This window comes from Grammomys surdaster, unplaced genomic scaffold (assembly GCF_004785775.1).
Source record: "Grammomys surdaster isolate TR1022 unplaced genomic scaffold, NIH_TR_1.0 363, whole genome shotgun sequence".
NCBI lineage: Eukaryota > Metazoa > Chordata > Mammalia > Rodentia > Muridae > Grammomys > Grammomys surdaster.
Genome location: NW_021604782.1, coordinates 10,718,189 through 10,739,642, shown reverse-complemented (window position 1 = coordinate 10,739,642; position 21,454 = coordinate 10,718,189). Strand labels below are relative to the sequence as shown.

The following is a 21,454-nucleotide window of genomic DNA, read 5'->3' as shown; positions in this document are numbered from 1 at the left end:
GTGTGTGTGTGTGTGTGTGTGTGTGTGTGTGTGTGTGTGTTTGTGTGTTTGGAAGATTCCCCAGTGAGGACTGCTGGGCCAAAAGTTTCCTTTGTAGGGAGTTTTTCAATTGTGAATTCACCTTGTTCAACAGATATACAATTAGACAGATATCTACTCATTTCCCCTAACTATTTTACTGAGTGTCTAAACAGATTTGTCTGCAAACTACGAACAGAGCCAATTCAGCTTATTAGCATAAAAGCATTTATAGGAGAGTCTTATTTTTTAATGTCTATAATTTTCATAGCTAAGTCCCCTCTTTGTTTCCGAAATTGCTTGTTTTTTGTTTTTTGCTTACTTCCCTCTGTGTGTATTAATTAACTTGGCATTTATATGAATTAATGATCTCATCCCAAAGCCAACTCTTGCCTTTTTTGTCAGGATGGTGTCTGAAGCAGAAGAGGCAGTGACTCCAGCCTCATCTTCTCTTCCAGCATCTGGAGGGGAAGAGATACATCCCCTGGCTCCCCATTGCAGCACTGTCGGTGTTGTTAACAAAACTGGCTCTTCTAAATGATGTCCAACTGGCTAATTCTAAAGACACACATTTGCTATTGTGTGGGTACCCTTGAAGGCCTGAAGAGGGCGTTCAATCCCCCAGAGCTAGAGTTATGGGCAGCTGTAAAGGTATTGGGAATTGAACTTAGGTCCTCTGAGAGAGCAAGGACTTGCGCTCAGTCATCTCTCCAGCCCCCTCACTATTTTTAGACACAAGTTTTGTCTTTGTTGGCATTTGTGCTGTGTCAGTTGTGTATTACATCAGCTTCTGCTCTTACCTGTAAAATTTCTTTCATTTTTCCTGGCTGACTATGCTGTCCTTCCAGCTTCCTGAGATGAAAGCAAGCATCATTGTTTTTGTTTGTCTTCTATTTTTTGCATCTATCTATCTATCTATCTATCTATCTATCTATCTACCTATCTGCATCTGTGTGCATTTTTGTGCAGGGGTTCATGTATTTTTGCAGTGCATGTGTGGTCAGAAGGCATCTTGTGAGAGTCTGTTCTTTTCTTCCACTATACAGTTACCAAGAATCAAATTCCTTAAGTACCGTTGCTCACCACATCATCATACTGGCTCAGATGATTTATCTAAACAGTTTATTTTAAAGCCATACTTTATGTATAGCAAGATAACATACACATTAAATAACATTAAATTAATATGATTTGATACAGTTTTAAACAACCACTTTTGGAGTCGGAGTTTCATTATGTAGCCCTGGCTAAACTGCAAGTTGTCATGTAGAGCAGGCTGGTTTTAAACTGTCAGAGATCGGCTACCTCTGACTCCTGAGTGTTGGGAGTAAAATTCTATGCCATCGTGTCTGGCTGATATTATTTTAAAGAAGGGAAGGTGGATAAGAGTTTTCAGGTTATAAAACACTTCTTCTCCAGAAAATTATTTTTTAAAAATAACCAGTGTATTAGTTTTTAAAGATTTATTTATTTATTTAATGTAGATGAGTACACTGTCATTGTCTTCAGACACACCAGAAAAGGCCATCAGATCCCATTGCAGATGGTTGTGAGCCACCATATGGTTACTGAGAATTGAACTCAGAACCTCTAGAAGCCATCTCACCAGCCCCAGAACATTATTTTTTTAAACTACCTTTTATAAATGGGTCAATGTGACAAAAGTCTGTGATGACTTGCATGTCTTGTTCCTAAGGCACTAATGGTCAGTGGAATTAAAAACTGAGAGCTCAATCTTCACAGTTATGGCCTGAAAGGAATAATGTATGTTGGGTTCTTTTGGAACACAAGAACAGTTGTTGCTGCTTCAAGACACAGGAAGTTGAACTCACAGATCCACCCTCAAAACAGAAGGAGAAACACAATGCAGCCAAAACTAGAAAAAAAATAGCTTTATATGCTCTTTCACATTTGGTTTTTAATCCTTGGCATTAGCTGTCTTTATCAATACTGTGACTCAGCATTTTTGCAGAAAAGTGTAAAGAAGAGTCTGTTTTGGCTCACAGTTTAAGGGCACACAGTCCATCGTGATGGAAAAGAGAAAGTCTTGGCAGAGGAAATTAAGATACATGGTCACATTACATCCTCAGTCAGGAGGCAGAGACTGATGGATACTGCAGTTCAGCTTGCTTCCTTCTTATTCAACCTAGGACTCTAGCCCATAGAATGGCCCATCAACAGTTATGGTGGAAAGACCTCTCTTAATGTGGATAGCACATCCCAGTGGCAGAACAGATACAAGATTTTCTAAGGGAAAAGTTTTTGTTTTTGGCTATTTGCCTTTGGGTCTTGCTAGGAAGCTCATCTAGTCTGTTCACAAGTTCATCTATGCTGCTGCTGCTGCTGCCACTCAATACTGCCACCATTTTTCCCTGATACCCATACCCAGGTTCTTCATCATTCCAACATGAGCTGAATACTAGTGGCTCTGTACCATCCCTTCAGGCCTGCAATGCCAGATTGGTAGTGCTGAGGCCACCAGACTTATAGACTGAGCACTACCAGATCCTGTGTGAAGACAGACATTGCTGGACTACACAAACTACTGAAAGTCAATATAATAAATTATATATCTGCATATACCTTCCATTATCATTATATCTGTTCCTCTAGAGAACCCCGATGCATACACCATCTATGACAGTGGACTTGTCTATTCCTCATCTATGTGGGAAGTTGAAGGAGCTGATTCTAATATGAGCAAAAGAATGCTGCAACAGAGTCAGCCACAGGACAGATGAACATGCCTGCAGAGTGAGGGCAAGCAAGCAGGGGAAAAGCAAAGTTTTCTTCTTTGATGTCCTTTTCTCTGGGCTGCCACCAGAAGGTATTACCCACATTGAGGGGCAGTATCTTCCACCTCAAATAACAGGATCAAAAGCGTCCCTTCCATGAGTGCCCAGCTGCTTGTGTTTTGGACAATTCCAACTAAGATTAACTACTGTACGGATTCCAGGCTGGCCTTGAACTTGCTACATAGCTAAGGATTACCTTGAATTTCTGATGCCTGCCTTGACCTCCTGAGTGTTAGGACTTTAGGTATGTGCCTAGTTTTTGTGGTACTGGAGACTTAATTTAGGGCTTCATTCATGCTAGGCTCTCTGACAAGAGAGCTAGATCTTCCCCAGTCCTTAGTGGAAGGCAAGACCGACACCTGACCTCCACATCTGTGCCGTGGTGTGTGTGTGTGTGTGTGTGTGTGTGTGTGTGTGTGTGCAGACAGACAGTCAGACAGAGAAACAGAGAGACAAAGAGAGATAGAGACATAGAGAGGCAAAGAGAAAAAGACAGTAGTTCTTTACAGTTATACTTACCCCTCTTAATACTCATCTATGTAATTCTATTCAAGATCTGACCTTTTCATCACCTCTACTGTTAACCCAGAGTAGAAGCTCCAGGCTTAGAGTACCCTATGGCAGACAATGCCCATGATGCCTTCTGTGTTCTCATGTTCCTCTCCTCTTGCTGATTCAATGGCAGCTTTTCAGTTCTCTGTTTGTGACCCTGAGTGCCTTCCTGGTTCTCTGAGGAGTCCAGAAGATGGAGCTCTCACTAGCCCCAAGCATCTCTCCATGCTCCACCTTTGCACCTCTTCCCTACCTTACTGAGTCATGTGCGTCACTTGGAGTTCCTCACTTGCTCTCACACTCCGCGCACCCAGCTACAAACCTCTGTGCTTCCTCAGAGACTCCATACATGTGGGTTATTCCCACTCCTCTCATCTGCAGCAGTAGGCAGGCTTGCTTAGGATTTATCAGGCCTGGAGTCATCCTGGCAGGGAAAAGTGGTGGTCCAGCCTGAGCATGCTCACAGACATCTCTGCTGCTGTGGCTGCTTTGGTGAACCAGGCCAATGGGGTTAAACACCACACTGGCTTTGGATTAGCCTTGGCTTGGCAGAGGCAGGCGCACCAATATTTAACCAGATGTTGGGAAGCTGATGTCAGCTCAGCCCAGAGGCCAACCAGGCAGTCAGGTTTTCTGTGGTCCTTCACTCCCTGGGCTCTGTGCTAAGGAAAGGCTATTGGGAGAGGGAGGGTGTGGGCCAGGAGAGCTCCATTCTTTCTCTGGCTCTGTGGCCTTAGCTGAGCCCTTCCCATCCTTATTTATGTCATTGAGACACAAGAAGATGGTCTGGGTAATCCTTTAGATGTATCCAGAGAAGACTGACCAAAAGCGAGAGATTTTTAGACTCCAGAATCCCCCCTAGCTAGAATGCCCTGGCATGGAACTTCCCCACCTCACGGGTGGGGTGAGTAAATCTTTAACTTGCTAGCTCTGGGCAGGCTGCAGTCTTTCTGGATGACTGACTGGGAGACTGGGGAGGGGGATGGATGTAAGGCGTGTCTGGATAGTCTTGCTGTGGTGAGGGGGAGGCATATTAGAAAGGGAAAGGAATCGTATAGTACAAGACATGGAGGAACGTGGGACTCCCGATGGGTAAGTACAACTTGTTTGCGGTTACGGATACCCTGAAGCTCTCCCAGATGACAGCGACTAAGGGCAGGGATGGTAACTCTCATATGGTCCCAGAGACCCAGCGCGGAACCTGGAGCAAGGGCTGGAAGGAACAGAAACCCCCATTCAAGTCGTGCTCAGGTAAGTATGGGTCGGCTAGGAGGCACCCGGGCCAGGAAGGGACCAACGGCACTATCTGGATGGACCATCTGTCTCTCTTGGGTGCCAGGGTGCGTCCCATGAGCACAGTAGAGCTTCGTAGAGGGGAGCAGAGTGCACTGCACTGCTCAGGGACCAGGACTCTGCAGGTGAGAAGCCTTTCCAAGCCCTGTAAAGGAACCTGAGGAGGGGATTTATGCAAAAAGCAATTTTGCCTTAGGACCCCTCTCTCCTCCCCCATAGAGGGCCCGCCCTCTTTTGGATAGTCTCACCTCCTCAGGATGTGCTCCCCCACCGCAGAGTGTCCCACCCCTCCTAGATACCCTGCTCAATCCAGAGTGTCTGCCTCTCTGAGTGCCCCATCCCTACATGGTATCCCGCCCCTACTCCATCCTCTCTTCAGGTGAGCCCTCCGGGTGGAGGCCCCGACGTGGCATTCCGCTTTGGCGCCGTACTGGACGGGGCGAGCACGCAGGAGGACGTGTTCAGAGCTTGTGGTGTGAAGCGCCTGGGCGAGCTGGCGCTGCGAGGGTGAGTGATGCTTGGGCCGCACGAGGCTTGGGTTCTCACACTGCCCGTACATCTGCTTCTTAGGCTCAGTCCCGTCCTTGCCGCCCACAGTTTCTCCTGCACGGTTTTCACTTTTGGCCAGACTGGCTCTGGGAAGACCTACACTCTGACTGGACCTCCACCACAGGTGGGCAGCCTGGTGAAGCCGGGTTGTGTGTGGGTGGGACTCCGGGCTGGAAGGGGCGTGGACAACGCTTTCCCACCCCCATTGTTTCACAGAGCTGGTATCTGAGGAACTTGCAGAGTTTGGAGCGTTTGTGTTCCAATTTGGACAGCTTCTCTTATTTGCTTTTAGTTAGTTCGTCACTAGGGTGGCACAGATGAACTACAGCCTGTGAGATCTCAATGAGATACTGTCGGGGCCATGGCATGGCTTCTGGAGCATTTAGTGCTCCGGAAAGAGGGTGGTCCTTACTGCAGCCCCAGCTGTCTTTGCCTCCAGGGGGAAGGGGTACCCGTGCCCCCCAACCTGGCTGGCATCATGCAGAGGACCTTCACCTGGCTATTAGATCGTGTGCAGCACCTGGATTCCCCTGTCACCCTCCGAGCCTCCTACCTGGAGATCTACAATGAGCAGGTAAGCGAATGGCAGTCCACCTTGAAAGGTCTTATGTTCCAAGGACCAAGGATGCTAAGAAGCGGAAGAGGAGACGGGACCATTGTCAAAAGGCTATGAGCCTGTTTCTTCTCCTTCCCCTCCCAGGTTTGGGACTTGCTGAGTCTGGGGTCTCCGCGGCCTCTGCCTGTTAGGTGGACCAAAGCACGAGGCTTCTTTGTGGAGCAGCTTCGGGTGGTGGAGTTTGGAAGTCTGGAGGGTTTGATGGAGCTCCTGCAGATGGGTAGGCTGCCTCGTGGGAACTTTGGGGCAAGGATTCCTAAACTCCCTCTGAGGCTCCCTGGACTTAGGATGCTGGAACTGGCACTTAAAAAAAGGATTCTTGAGGCAGAGAAGGGCCAGCAAAGCAGCAATTCAAAGGCATGGCAAAGATGGCCGCAGGCTGGTTGCCTTGCCTTCCAGATTGTGTGTTCCTGTCTCTTACTCCTCTTGGTTTCACCTTCCACCCTTGCAGAGCCTAAGAGAAGTGCTCATATCTCTTAGCCTAGCTTGTCTATGAGGTCACTGTTCCTTCCTCCTTTGAGCATTTACTTAGAACCCTCCTCGGGCAGGCACTGGGGACACTAGGACACTGGATCTGGCCCTAACATTACATTTCTCTGCTGATCTCTGTTTTCATTTCTCTGTCTTTCCACACAGTAGGAGAGGTACTTCTCTGATGTTCTTTGCTCCCTTCTCCCATACTCCTTGCACCTGGCAGCACCAAAGTTGGTACCCATCACTCCCTAAGCCAGCCCTTCATGCTTCTGTCCTGAAACCTACCTGACGTTCTTGCTCCTTGGGGATGCCCTTTCACTGAGATGGCCCATTCTTCCTAGATGGTACAGGCCCTGATGTCCTCTTCCCCAGGTCTCAGCCGTCGTCGGAGCTCCTCACATACCTTGAACCAGGCCTCCAGCAGAAGCCATGCCCTTCTCACACTGCACATCAGCCGCTCAACTGTGAGTGCCCAGCCTGTGGAAGGGCTGGCTCGGGGTACCTATCAAGACTCTGCCTTTGCATGTATAAAACAACGTGGATCTTCTGGGTATATGGGGAGGAAACCTTTGACCTTGAGACACTGTGACTTTGATGGAGACAGTCCTCTCCAAGTTCCCATCAAGCCCTGGTTCACCAGTCTCAGCAGGTACCCCCTGTAGACCTTGGGGAGCCCCCTGTTGGAGGAAAGCTGTGCTTCGTGGACCTTGCAGGCAGTGAGAAGGTGGCAGCCACAGGATCCCGAGGACAGCTGATGCTTGAGGCCAATAGTATTAACCGCAGCCTACTGGCATTGGGTAAGACCTGGGGGCTTACTGGTCTGACTTTTGGGTCCCTTCTCTGATCTGCACCCATTGCTACACTAGTGAGACCACAGAACTTGGGTTACAGATGAGGGCTAGAGTTCTGGCATCAAGTCTGAGGCTGACTTTCCCCTTGTGATAGATAGTTACCAGTCTGTATATTCCAAGGACAGCATTATTACATATGTGCCTTGTATTCCTGGAATGCAGGCACAGTACAGAAAAAGGAATACGTCTGTGTATCCAATGGCATGGCTGGCCCTAGGTCTCTAGCTTCACTACTTGCCTATGGTGTGGCAGCTGCTGGTGACATTCTTTTTCGGTCAGTTATTGATTGGAGATCTCTCAAGTCTCTGCTGAATATTGAGAATTGAGTGGACAGCACATCTGTGCCTTCAGAGATGCCAGTCTGCTGCTAGACACCAATGTGAAAGCAATGGGGTGTGGCTAAATTTTCACCAGCCTGGCAGGGCTTCCTGCTCTGCAGCAGCCTCGCTAGGCAACTTGGCTCACACAGTGCAATCTCTTTGGGCTTTTCTCTTTCCACCAGGCCACTGCATCTCCCTGCTATTGGACCCACAGAAGAAGCAGAGCCACATTCCCTTCCGGGACAGCAAGCTCACCAAGCTCCTGGCAGACTCACTTGGGGGCCGTGGGGTCACGCTCATGGTATCCTATGGATGGGGAAGCTGGTAGAGGGTCTGAGCCCTAAAGAGAGGTCTTTTCCATATAAGCACTCAGGGGCGGGCCTCTCTAGGTTGCCTGCGTGTCCCCTTCAGCGCAGTGCCTTCCTGAGACACTCAGCACTCTGCGATATGCAAGCCGAGCTCAGAGGATCACCACCCGGCCACAAGGTCCCAAGGTGGGGAAGAAACAGACAGCCAGAGCCAGTTACCATCTTGGTTGGAATCTAAGATTGGATCAGAGGATCTAGGATTTGGGTTGGAATTCTGGGAATGATGTCATGATTGATATCAGAGTCATAGCCAAGGGTCTATGTCACAGAGTCTGGGGAGGCCTAGGGCTGGAGACTGCATGGGCTGTTATCAAGATCTACTCAGGATTTCAATTGGTCAGATCTAATATGGGGTCTGATATGTGGTTAATTTGGAGATCACTATGTAAGTCAAGACTGGGCAGAATTGAGTCTAGGCTTGGAATCAAGTCCATTTCTGACTGGAATCCCTTCAGGGCGACACAGTAAGGACAAGGGATAACCTAGGCCAGCATGTGAAGCTGGCAAGTGAAGCAGGGGCTGACGTTTAGGCTCCACAAATCCTCACGCCAGAAAGCCATTGTACTGGGGACAACCGATACAACCATAAAGAGTGGCCCTGGGCTTCTTCTTTGGTAGTCCCCTGGAGCAAAGCCACCCCAGCAAGTAGAGGCTGAGCTGCTACAGCTCCAAGAGGAGAACCGTCATCTGCGGCTCCAGCTGGATCAAATGCACACCAGGGGTATGAGCTTCCTGAGAGCCAAGATGGGGCGGGATTAGAGTCTGGGTGGCTTCGAGTCCAGCAATGTCCTGCTTCCCTGCAGCATCAGGGGCCCATGGAGCCCGGGTGGCCTGGGCCCAGCGGAACCTCTATGGGATGCTGCAGGAGTTTATGCTTGAGAATGAGAATCTCAGGTAAAGCCTGATTAGGCCAGCACTGGAACTCTCACCCTACTCCTTTCTGCTTATCTACTTTGGCTAAGATACAACCTACCCAGATCTGGTTCTCTACTCCCCTTGGCTCCTGCCTTCCTCTTAGTATTGGCCCTACCTCCCATCACCCAGCGCCTACTCTCCACTAGGAAGGAAATGAGACAGCTGCAGAGTAGCCGGGACCTGGCCCGGGCAGAGCAGCGTGTTCTGGCCCAGCAGGTCCATGAACTGGAGAGGTGAGTGTAGCCATAGGGAAGGCCTGGGACGTGGAAGCTGGCAGAGGGGACTTTGAAGAACAAATGAGAGTCATGCTTCTACGTCTGATCATTGGCTCCAGCTTCTGGCTCTGCCACCTCCTGTCTGCATGTGTCACCCTGAGCTAGTCATTTGATCATTAACTCTTCTGGGAAATGGGTGTCTTGGCTTGGGTGCCTTGCTGATAAGGGGATGAGTTCATAGAGAGGTGTTCAGGTTGGAGACTGAAGACTTAGGCCCTGCTCTTCTTCCCAGGCGCCTCTTTTTGGCTTGTTCCCTTCCCCAGCAGGGCTCTACCCCCATGTGCCCCTGCAGGATGGCTCCAGCCGCCTCCTGCCATGTGAGTCTCTCACTGTGTATCCTGGGTTGTGGGAGACAAGTTAGAGTGTCATAGAGTCAATGACGTACCTCTTGCAGGGACTGCCACCCCTCTGCTACTGCCATCACCTCTGTCCTCTGTGCCGAGTGTCCTTGGCCCACTGGGCCTGCCCACGGAGAGAGTACCACATGCCACAGGTAGGAGGGTACTGAAGACACTGACCCATCGCTCAGCAGCCCTGGTGATTCCACAGCCCTGGATAGGGGCACAGGATATGCTGGGTCCCTCTCTCTGCCCAGGACATGGAATGCTTGTGTGCCTGGCCCCCAGCCCGGCCTTCTTTTAGGAAGTTCACTTACTGTCACGTTCATATGTGTCCATTCACTTCTGCTTTTGTTTCCTCATCCATTCACTCGTTCCTTCTGGAAGCTTCCCTAAGTCTGCCTAAGCTTTGGGCCCGCCTCTGTTTTGGTTTCTGCCTTCAAGGATCTCCCAATCCCTGGAGGAGACATTTCAAGAACCATCTGTAGCCCACAGAGGAAATGAGAGACCCAGCTCTGTATACTGGCCGGCTGTCCTTGGCATCTTGTGCAATGGGCATGGTTAGGCTCAGCATGGAGGAAATGGTACCCAGACAGGAAAGCCTGAGATCTTCCAGCACGAGCTTTGGTCTTTTCAGCAGGTGCTGGAGCCCGAAGCCCCAGGTCACATGTCTCCGTCTGTGCGGCCCCCACACTGGGCACCTCCGCCAAGCCCAGGCTCTGCCAAGCCCCCCCGAGAGAGGTGGGCCAAGCCTGGGGTATGAAGTGGGAGTGGGAGGCCTGGAGCCAGTTGGCTCATTTTTCCTCCACATTCATCTAGAAGCCATAGTGACTGGACCCAGACACGAGTCCTAGCAGAGATGCTGACGGGAGAGGAAGTGGTACCCTCTGCACCACCCCTGCCTGCAGAGCCCTCGAACATGCCACATGTGCTAAGAGGTGAAAATTGGGGGTTAATGTTTTGTGTGCCATGTGGTTCCCATCTTGAAGGGTAGGAGGTGATTTCTAAGGACTTTCTAGATCCCAGACTTTGAGTCTCAGGGCAGAGAGTCCTTTCCTCTGGCGCTGACCTCTACTGGAGCTCAGGAACTTGGGAAAAGTGTACTTGAGGCTTTCTCAGATGATCCTGGGCCTTAGCCAGTTTAGGCTTGGGGTACAGGCTTTGAGTCTCATTGCTCTTTAGGAGGATCTGGGATCCCAAACCTGACCCAGAGGCTGGAAACCCTCACACATCATATCAGCAGCTCCCTGAATCTCGGCCAGAGACAACCACAGCCCAGCGACGACACACAGGGCCCTGGCCAAGGCCTCTCTTCTTATTAAAGATTGCCAGACTGGCTGTGCCCATGGAGCCTCCATCTCTCTGTTTGTGAATTGGAAAGAAATGTTGCTGGGCAGACCTGGGGAATCCTAAGGAGGTAGAGGGCCCATGAACCCAGACCTTGAACCTGAGGCTGGCTTTACAATATGCTGACAGTGGGTGGGGAAATCTGAATAAAGAGAGACGTCAGCTCTAATCTAGTAAACCTTGTGCTCTTATTGGCCATCTAAGTGGCTGTCACTTCCCTGAGGGGTGGTCACTGAGGAGAAAGAGGCAAAAGCCAAAAGACCCCAGGGTGCTCTAGCTGCTTCCAGAGTTTGGGTTTTGTCAAAGGTATAGAGGAGCCATGATGGCTGTTGAAGACCCCATTTTAGGTTTGTGATGTGGTCATGATGGCCTCGTGGGTGGTAGAGGCAACATACTAGAAGAGATTCTTGACTTGCAGTATTTATGGCTGGTGTCCAGTCTGGCCTCCTTTGGGATCTGAGCCCTGGTAATGACCAGGGCTCCAAAAAGGCAACCCACAGCCACAGGCCTGCAGGAGCCTTAGAGGAGGAGCAATCAAAGCTAGTTAGAGAGCTCCAGGTAACATCCAGGAACCTGGTCCTGTTGGAGGGATGCTGGCCTAGAGACTTCCTGTCTCTGAATGGGGTAACGCCTCCGCTGTGGATACTGGGACTGGTTTTTTCACCATAATCCCTGGTACAAGATCAAGCAGAGAAAGACTTAGTGCTCTCTCATCCAGCATTGTAAAAGGAAGCTTCAAGTGTCTTCAAAGCATATTCCCTTCAGGTAACAAGGACAAAAAGATAAAACAAGGGTGTATCAAGGCCCCTCTGAATGTGCTGTATATCTTAGGCCTTTCTGTGTTTCCCTGTGACCCCCCCCCAAGTCTTTGTAAGGAAGATTCTGGAAGCTGGGACTAACTAATTCAGCTCAGGCTGCAGCCCCCAGGAAGCAGATGTTGAGAGTGGGCATTGAGGGTATTCAGCAGAGGTCAGGATTTCCCTAAAAGTTTAAGGTCAAAGGAGGTTCCAGAGACAGGGTGATGGCCAGGTACAGGAAGGCAGAGCAGACTTAGCCACGGGTCCAATCACCTGTCGCTTCTCCACAAGTGGTCCTGGGCAGCCTAGCTGCTCAGAGCCCAGGTTACCTTCTGTCCAAAATGGGCACAGTAGTGTTCTTTTACATGATCCTTATGGTGATGAAATTCCCCAACTTTTGGAAAGAATGTCACAAGAGGCTGCTTCTCTTGCCAACCCTTTGGTCAAAAGGAAGTTATAGTCACATGACAGTTTGTTAGAATTACTAGTCCTGACTGCAGAGATGGCTCAGTTGGTAAAGTGTTTGCTATGAACACATAAAGATCTACCTCCAATCCCTAGAACACACATAAAAGTCAAGGTGGGAGGCTGGTGAAACCACTCAGTGAGTAAGGGCATTAACTTCCAAGCCTGTTAACCTGAGTTCAATCCCCAGGACCTACATGTGGGAAAAGAGCTATCGTCATGTGTCTTCTGACCTTCACTTGAATAATACACCTCTCTGAGAGACTGAAAACACACACACACACACACATATATATATACACATACATACATACATACATACATACATACATACATACATATAGTGGAATAATTTTTAAAAATAGCAGGTGTAGCAGCACATGCTTGTAATCCCAGGACTCGAGAAGCATAAACAGGAGGTTCTCTAGTGCTCTTTAGTCAGTCAGTCTAGCCTAATCAATGAGTTCCGGGCCAATGAGAGGCTGTCTCACAAGCAGCAGGTAGACGGTGCTTGAGAAATTAATTCTGAAGTTGACCTCTAGCCCCCATATGCATGTGCCCATACGTATGTGTATATTCATTCATGTACACATTCACACAAACTACTCAACAAACATTTGGGAACCTGCCTGGGTGTGTGTTGCTCTCACAGAACATACGCAGTGCCAAGGAGCTCTGCCTGGGCAGCTGTGTGGTTCTCAATGCAGGGTTCTAGAAAGGCCTTGTGATGCTTATGCAGAGACCTGAAGGGAGAGGGATCCCAGTTGACAGTATAAAGCCCCCTCCTGCCTTGGGACATTTCACATCACCATCTCAGTGTGGGTGGCTCTGTGGGTTCCTGCTCCTCCTTGGCCCCCTGAGCCCCTATCTCACTGCTTGATGCATAGCCATGCTTGTTGGGAGGTCTTTGGCCTCAGGCAGGGAAGGCCCTGGCACTGATCCTGAGAGCCTTTCGCAGCTGCCTTGGGAGTGAAGGATGGGTGGGGACCACCCAGGGGAGGACCCTGGCCCCAGCTGTCTCATTAGCATCCGGAGGAGGATCCTCTTCAGCCAGACAGGTTCCTAGTTCCATCTCCTGCCTCAACTCAACAAATGTCTGGCCTCCCTTCCTGAAGACATATGGGAACTGCTGACCTCTGCTGCCCCTGGCTACCCAGAGCTATATTCACATTCCCTCTGCACCCCTTCCAGGATGGCTGCTTCTACCCAAGCTCTGGGGGACTACACAGGATTATAGTCCCAGGTGAGACTTCATCTCCAAGTGGCCTTTACTAAGAATTATACACCCAAGTGGCTCCTCTGGAATGCTAAAAGCCACTGTCTAACACAGATTGCTGGAATTTGGGGACAAAACTTTGACCCTCAAGTGTTTAAAAAGCTGTCAAAAGAAGGCTGCTAGTATCTCAGAACATTGGAATCGAGGGAGACTCTTGCCATTTCCCAGAATTCCAACTCTTTCGGTCTCTACAGACTTTTAAAATATACTCCAGTTAGAACAGATCAAACGGAGAGGAGGCACTCACTAGAGCTCTGATGGCCGTCTATGAGTTTCTAGAATGACGACACATCTGGAACACTAAAACAATTTCTGGTTGACTCTTCCAGATCCTCGGGGGCCTCATCTTTAGCCAGTGCACACTTGGGTGTGTGACAGAAGCCATAGATAGCTGTAGGGTGGCACAAGTTTCAGAAAGTCACTTCTGAGAATGTTATTGAATTGAAATGTGTATTTGTTCACCTACACACATGGGCACACAAATAAACAATTTAACATCAACAAAAATAAAAGGCTATCAGCCAGGCAGTGGTGGCGCATGCCTTTAATCTCAGCACTCAGGAGGCAGAGGCAGGTGGATCTCTTGAATTTGAGGCCAGTCTGGTCTACAAAGCTAGTTCTAGAACAGCCAGGGCTATACAGAGAAAGTCTATCTCAACGGGAAAAAGCGACTGAGAAAGCCAGATGTATAGCTCAGTGGATGAGCATTTGCCTAGTGTGTATGAAGACCTGGGTTCAAATCACACCACCCCACAAACGACAGTGAAGCTTTGAAGTCAAGGGAGTTTTTACCCTAGTGTTAGGAACTTGCTGCTTTAACCACCAACCACCAGTGGGCTGTTTTCTCTCCAAGTATTTCTCCCCTAATCTAATAGCAGACATAAGTGCCCAAATTTATATTCGATTTCAGAGCTCTTGTGGGAGTTTCAGCCCTTAAGGGATAGTTTGTCTCCTTGTAAAGGACAGTTCCATTTCTGCCTTCTCCTTGGGTGTCCAGGATGCGTCTGCCTTAGTTTTCCAGACAAACATGGTGGGCGATAGGCAAGTAGGCGTGTCTTTGTTGGGAATTAAGAACAGTGGTCACTGAAACTCCAGACAGGTGAGTGCCATGGCTAGAGCCCAAGGCTCTAATCAAGAGACATACTACATGAGCCTTACAGGACCCTAGCTGCCACTGGTATGAACTTTGACAGTTGAGTTGGGCTGTGGTCTTGAATTCTCATTCATTGTGATTGCAAGCCCTCACTTAGAGACAGGCTCTCCACTTAGCAGATAGAAGTAATACTGGCCTCCAGCTGAGCCAGTGTCCTACTCTCACGGATCACCCAGCCACATGAAGGGAAAAGGAGGAGAAGCCAACTGACAGTCACTGTGCAGGAGAATCACTGACAACTTGTGCCTCTGTGTGCCAAGCATGGCTCACAGGCCTTTACTCCTCAACAACCACAAGAAACAAAATGGTTGCAGTTCTCACCGTGAAGGACAAGAGGTAGGATATATGTGTGTTGGGAATGGCTCCTGGGAAAAACATGTTCCTAAAGGCCACTGTGAAATCCATTTAGCTGGACCCCAGAGAGAAGGATCCCTGATCACAGTTAGCATCAGCTGAGAGAGCCCAACCAACCATGTTAGGAAGAAGTTTGTCCCCAAGGAGGAAGTGTTACCACCCCAGGGACTTCAGATTGGGTCATTGGCAAGATGGCTCAGCAGGTAATGATATCTCCGGATCCTAAATCCCTGGGACCCATATGCAAAAGAGAGAAACAGTTTCTAAATGTTGCCTCTTGATATCCACATACATGCATGGCATGTGTGTACCCACAGATGTGTACAGACATGCACACAAAATGAAGACATAAGATGTTATTTTTCAGACTTCTCAGCGAAGCAGGGCTACTACAGCCCCAGCTGGAATTCTGAGATCTAGAAGTGGAAGTCAGTGGTCTAACTACTATCCTATGGATGGGGCTTTGGGGAGGCAGATCAGAATGGTCCCTAGGCTCTGGAGTCTCAGCAGGCTTTGCTCTTTCTCAGACTCCATTTGTCCAGCTTACCAGATATGGGAGCCTGGGTGAAGTATTAACATCTTTGAGCCTCAATTTTGTCTGTGAAGTGAGGATAAAATTAGTTTACCCTAAAGGAAGCCAAGTGTCTGTGGGGAAGATAGGATTAAACGTGGATGCACCAACCGATGCTCCCAGCACCAGCATGGACCTGTCATGCCTGTGCCTGCCTGGAGAGAACTGGGTTAGCATCTGGCCTCCTGCTATTTCAGATGGTGATGTCACCTCTGCTGGCTTCTTCCTTCATGGGATGTCCTGGACATTGATAACCCAGGATCAACAGGAGCCAATCAGAGGAGAGCCAGAAAAAAGTTTCCACTGTCTTCCGAGATGGTAGCTGGAGAATCTTCACTTGCCTTTCTTTTTTTTGGGGGGGGGAAGGTGGGGTTTCGAGACAGGGTTTCTCTGTGTAGTCCTGGCTGTCCTGGAACTCACTCTGTAGACCAGGCTGGCCTCAAACTCAGAAATCCACCTGCCTCTGCCTCCCAAGTGCTGGGATTAAAGGCGTGTGCCTTGAGGAAAGCCAGGTGGCGCTTTCTAAGGAGCCTCATTTACGTCACGGTTGCTGGAAAGAACAACTTCCCCATTTCACATGTGTTAGGGTGCATCCACATGGCCAGCCTGAATGGAGAGAGCCCTACACTGTTCATCTATGGGCAGACAAGCCCAGCCTGCAAAGTGCAAGACAACGACAGTATGTCTTTCTTGGACACCCTCAAAAACGTCACAAATTCCTTCTGGGGGTTTTCTTCCTGCTGCTAGATGCCAGGTGACAAGCCCTGTCTCCAGGATAGTTGGATCTTTAGGATGTTCTGAATTCCACAGTGTCCCAATTTGGTGACTATATGTCTCTCTCTCTCTCTCTCTCTCTCTCTCTCTCTCTCTCTCTCTCTCTCTCTCTGTGTGTGTGTGGGGGGGGTACATACACACTCTCACATACTTGGGGAGACCAGAGGTCAACCTCAAATAGAACTCCCAAGTGTCACCTGCCTTGGTTTCTGAGGCAGGGTCTTTTACCTGGCCCAGAACTGGCAGTGAGCTCTTGGAATCTGCCTATACACACACACACACACACACACACACACACACACACACACCTCTGAGTGGGTTCTGAGGATAGAACTCCAGTCTTCATGTTTGCATGGCATTAGCCACCCTCCCAGCCCCACAGTGTCCCACTCTATAGGCTGTTTCTTCAGATTAAGCCACCAGCTCCCTATGACCCCAACCGACCCATCTCAGGGCCCATCCACTAAGCCCAGCTCCCTCCAAGAGACAAGACTTCGATGGGCTTTGTCATCCGTCTTTATATGCATCTTTGAACTTTGAATCACCCCACTTCAATCAGAACAGAAGGCAGAGCCACAACAGAAAGTGACAGGTAGCAGGGGTCACAGGTGTTCCTGGACAGTGTGGCTTAGATGCCCTGCTGGTTTCCAGGCCCAGGGGTGGGGAGGTCAGCAGAGAGTCTTGGGGGTCGGGGAGTCAGATCTGAGTTAGTAATAGTGACTTACTTGCAGGTGGCCTCCAACACCTGATCTTTCAGCCTCAGTTTCCCTCTCTGCAAAGCACAGCTACCAGCATAGTAAGGGCCTGAATAGAGATTTAAGAGGAACACCTGCAGGACACTCAGGTCTCCTGGATGCCTGAGAGCCTGTGTTCCCAGTTCCTGCTCCCCAGCAGAATGCCCCAGGGACTTCCGTTTTGTTTAAGAGCCAATCTCAACCTGCAGCTGTCTACCAGGCATGAGGATTGGCAGACCAAGGAGGCTCACAAGGGGGTTAAAGCTGGTTAGAAGGAAGGAAGGCTCTATCTAACTTTGTTTTTTTTCCACAGGCCTTTCCTGCAGGCTTCTGAGCCCCTCCTTGTCTTTGCTTTCTGCAAGTCCTCTGCTGCCCCCAGGTGGACAAGAGACATTCGTGCAGTCTCAGCACAACCAGGTATGGAGTCCAAGGCTGGGCAGGCTCAGTGCCCTGTGTTTGTAACAATGTGCTTCCTCAAGTCCACACTCTTTGGGGTTGTTCTCACAAGTGTGGACCATGCATTGTTTCAGCTGTCTCACTTGAGTAAGCACTGTCCCACGTGGATGTTTAGATGAAACTGCCAAAGCCAAGAGGAAAAAGGACTGCCCTGTAGTCCCCTGCAAGTCACTGGACACTGATACTCAAGTCTCCAGGTGGCACCCCCAACTCCTTTTTTGACAAGATCTCAAGTAACCCAGTCTGGCACTTACCATCCTCCAACTTCTTCCCTGTCTCCCTGTTGATCTCCTGTACCCCAGATATGCTCTCGAGCACTTTCTGAACATAGATAACCCTGTGAGCACATGGCAAGGAGCAAGCCCCGGGCTGGGCAATCCTCTCTGTCCTCCAAGCTCCCTGCCTAGGGATGTTTTCAATTTTCAATGTAAAATGTTTTTGTGTGTATCTATTTTATGTGCATGCACATGTGTGCACATGAGTATAGGGGTCAGAGGACAATGTGCAGAGGCCAGGCCTTTCTTTCTACCATATGGGTTTCTAGGATCAAACTCAAGTCATTAGTCTTGGCAGTAAGAACCAAAACATACTGAGCCATCTCACCTGCTCTGGTATGTATGTATGTATGTATGTATGTATGTATGTATGTATATGTGTGTATGTATCTAAGTATATGTATGTATGTATGTATATGTGTGTATGTATCTAAGTATGTGTATGTATGTATGTATATGTGTGTGTGTATGTATCTAAGTATGTGTATGTATGTATGTATGTATGTATGGTATCCCAAGTGTATTTCTCTCTCCATTTTCCTTTTCTGGGAATTTTTTGACTCTGTTCCCAGTGTTGAGGTGACACCCCTTCTGAGACCTTGCTCCCCTGCGCACTCCTGCCTTTCATGTCCACTCTAGGGGTGAGTCCCCTCCCATGGCCCCCATACCCTTCTTTAGACCTATCCCCATTTGCCTGCCTCCTCCTCAAACCATGTCAGGGTCCCTATCCTGTTCCTAATGACAAGCTTGGAATAACGAATACCTGAATAGCCATGAAGTGAGTGTGGGTGTAGGAACGGGTCTGTTAAAGCCCCACCTGGGCTGTAAGCTGAGTGACCTTGAATAAAGCCCCCTTCCCTATTGCGTTCATTTGAAAACTGCGGCCTTTGGTCTCCGCTGTGCTGGGTACCCTTGACCAACATCCTCCCCACCTTCATATCATCCCAGCATCCTGATGATCCCTGTAAACTCTGGCCCTCTAGGAGGGTAGGGGACCTTCGGCTTCCACATTCTGCCCTGAGAGACAAAGGGGAAGAGGGGATGGGGTCCCACTTTCCACCCTGTAGCGCCTGTTAATGTTTAAAAGTGGTTCAAAGTCCAGGTGGCCTTGGCTGAGGTCCCTCTGTTTGCTCTGGTTAATAATCTCAGGAGTGTAAACATCTGCAGCAAGAACAGAGATCAGCACCTCTGGTCATTCGAGCTTCCTCTCCCACCCCCACCCTACCCCATGAGCATGTTGTGAACCAGGTAAATCAACACACTGAGCCATCCTCTCTGCTTCTCCTCATTTATGTTGTTGGAAAATGAGTATATGGAAAATGAGTATATGGACTTGTCCCAAAGACTCTGAGATCAGAGCTGGGGTACCCCAAAGTGCCCTAGGCTTTCCAGCCTGCCAGTAAGGTTAGAAAGGTCATGATGGAGAGGCTAGAGAGATGGCTCAGTGGTTAAAAGCATCGGGGGCTCTTCCAGAGGCCACAGGTTCAATTCCCAGCAACCACATGGCAACTGACACCTCTCTATAACTTCAGTTCCTGCCAGGGCTTCTGATCCTCACACAAACATGCCTGCAGGCAAAACACCAATGAACATAAAATAAAAATAAATTATATGTATGTGAAAGGTCATGTTTGTTCAATGCATATAGCCTAGATAGTGGGACAGACTCTGGAATGGCCATGGACGTTCACAGAATGTGTCTTCAAGTGGTCTCTCTTGCCCTCAAGTGGGCCAAGTGGCAACTGCTCTGTTCTCTAGTTTATAGATTAGGGAAGAAAAAAGCTGTCCTCAAGCTTCCACAGAACAAAGAATCAACATGCCCAGTTGCTGTTGGCCCTTCTTCTTCTCCTCCTCCTCCTCCTCCTCCTCCTCCTCCTCCTCCTTCATCTTCTTCTTCGTCTTCTTCTTCGTCTTCTCCTCCTCCTCTTCCTTCTCCCTCTCCTCCCTCTTCTCCCTCTCCCTCTCCCTCTCCCTCTCCCTCTCCCTCTCCCTCTCCCTCTCCCTCTCCCTCTCCCTCTCCCTCTTCCTCTCCCTCTCCCCTCCTCTTCCTCTTCCTCTTCTTTTTCTGTTCCTCCTCCTCTTCCTCCTCTTCCTCATCCTCCTTACCCCTCTCCCCTCCTTCTCTCTCCACCTCCTTGTGCCCACCGTCAGCCAACCATGAAAGACTGAGAGACTGCACTACTGAGATGGTTCAGTGGGCAAAGGCACTTGCTGCTAACCCTGCTGATCTGAGTTCCATCCCTGGAACCCACATGGTGGAAGGAGAGAAGTGACTCCTGCAAGTTGTCCTCAGACCTCCACATGCATCTCCACTATAGCGCATGCATTGTGGCATGTGTATTCCTGCACAGACTATTCCTACAAACAAATAAATGTTATTTAAAAAAAAAGTCTGAGAATCAGGAGCACAAAAGAAGGCAACTATGCCATAAAGTTAAGCCAAGACAGTCGCTATGTTGAAATGTGTATGTAGGTTTTGTGCTTCCTAGCAGCCAGAGCAAAAAAAGGAAATTCCATCTGTGGCCAAGCTGTCTGTTGTGGTACATCGGAAAACCTCTCATTTACAGACACACATGTGCTCTGGACACCAGCTAAAGGGGACTGTGTCTGCTGGGTCTCACAGAAGCGGCACGGTGCACTGACTCTGGAATGGACCCCTCTGTTTCTTCCATGGCAAGGCTCTGGCTCTCGGGTCTCAGTTCTAACAGGGATTTCTTGCTGTATGAAGGCGTGCACCATGAGGGGATCAGGGAGGAGAAAGGCCGATGGCTGGATCCTGAAAGAGAGAGAAGTGGATAGAGAAGGATCATAGTATTCTGAACAGGAGGAGTGTCTGTGCTCTGACACAGACAGATGCGGGTTTAAAATCTCCTATTGGAGTATGTAAATCTAGAGGCTAAGGGTGTAGCTCAATTGGTAGAGCTCTTGCTCAACATGCAGGAAGCCCTGGGTTTAACCTCCGCCACAGCATAAACCAGGTAGTACATGCCTGTAATTCCAGCACTCATGAGGAGGATCAGATATCCAAGAGCAGTGCTGACTACAAATCAAGTTCAAGGGCAGCCTGCACTATATATGACTCTGTCTCAAAAAAATTTTTGTTGTTGTTTTAAATCAAAATGTTACTGTGTTACCTTCTTTGGACCACTGTTGTAAAAACAAAACAAAAACAAAAAACAAACGAACAAACAAACAAACAAAAAACCCTAAATCATTAGGAATGACACAAACTGTGTCTTCCTCTCCAAACTTGCTGTAACTGGTCTCATCTAAAAGTAGCATCCTGGTCTGTGGTTCTGACCGACATGGACATACATTTTCTGGAGGTCGCAATGACCTTTCAGCTCTAGGGACAGTGCTGTTGCCTGATGGCATTAACCCCTTCAATCTTCACCCCAATGCTGGTACCCAGATACTGGTGTTAGCCCTATTTATTGGTGAAGAAATGAGCACTGAGGGGCTCAGCAACCTTTTCAAGCTCACACAGTAGGAAGACCACAGGAAGCTGCCTGACTTTGGCGGCTCTGCCCTCGCGCTCCCCCCTTTCTTATGGCGGGGCTCCCAGTGGGTCTTGTCATTCCAGGAGAGTCAAAAGCTATATCCGTGAAAGGCAACTGCATTTGCTTCTGAGGTGAGTGTGGGGGTTCATCTGGGTCCTGATGCTTTTACTGTGGGAGACCAGTGTGGCTCAGTGAAGGGAGAGCATCTCTCCCTGTTCTATTTACCTTAAAAGATAGGAGATTCTGGAGGCCAGAAAAAGAGTCCTGGGAGGAAGGGTGCCTTGCTCTATAGCCAACTTCTCTGGGCCTTAGCTTTGTCATGTGAGAAAGAAGCCAGAACCAGGCTACCTGTATCTGCTGGCTCACTGGCCTGAGGTCCATTGGGAAG

The 21,454-nt window shown here is 49.1% G+C and overlaps 1 protein-coding gene across 5 annotated transcripts; it reads left to right on the top strand.

Annotated features, from left to right (window-relative positions):
* The first annotated feature begins 4,026 nt into the window (after positions 1 to 4,026).
* Kif12 (kinesin family member 12) lies at positions 4,027 to 10,889 on the top strand. Of its 5 annotated transcripts, none has more exons than XM_028779946.1 (19): positions 4,337 to 4,457; positions 4,551 to 4,616; positions 4,705 to 4,783; positions 5,038 to 5,165; positions 5,256 to 5,331; positions 5,647 to 5,781; positions 5,908 to 6,043; positions 6,670 to 6,761; positions 6,938 to 7,094; positions 7,651 to 7,769; positions 7,858 to 7,962; positions 8,455 to 8,557; positions 8,640 to 8,730; positions 8,898 to 8,984; positions 9,259 to 9,343; positions 9,421 to 9,519; positions 10,005 to 10,105; positions 10,184 to 10,302; positions 10,547 to 10,889. In XM_028779946.1, the coding sequence occupies exons 1-19, from the start codon at positions 4,432 to 4,434 to the stop codon at positions 10,684 to 10,686; spliced, it is 1,944 nt and encodes a 647-aa protein (XP_028635779.1). In that variant the 5' UTR covers positions 4,337 to 4,431; the 3' UTR covers positions 10,687 to 10,889. The 5 variants fall into 5 exon arrangements, with proteins under 5 accessions (XP_028635777.1, XP_028635779.1, XP_028635778.1 ...); XM_028779945.1 differs by having other exon boundaries at positions 4,359 to 4,457; positions 10,002 to 10,105; XM_028779944.1 differs by lacking the exon at positions 4,705 to 4,783 and having other exon boundaries at positions 4,027 to 4,457; positions 10,002 to 10,105.
* The last annotated feature ends 10,565 nt before the right edge of the window (positions 10,890 to 21,454 follow it).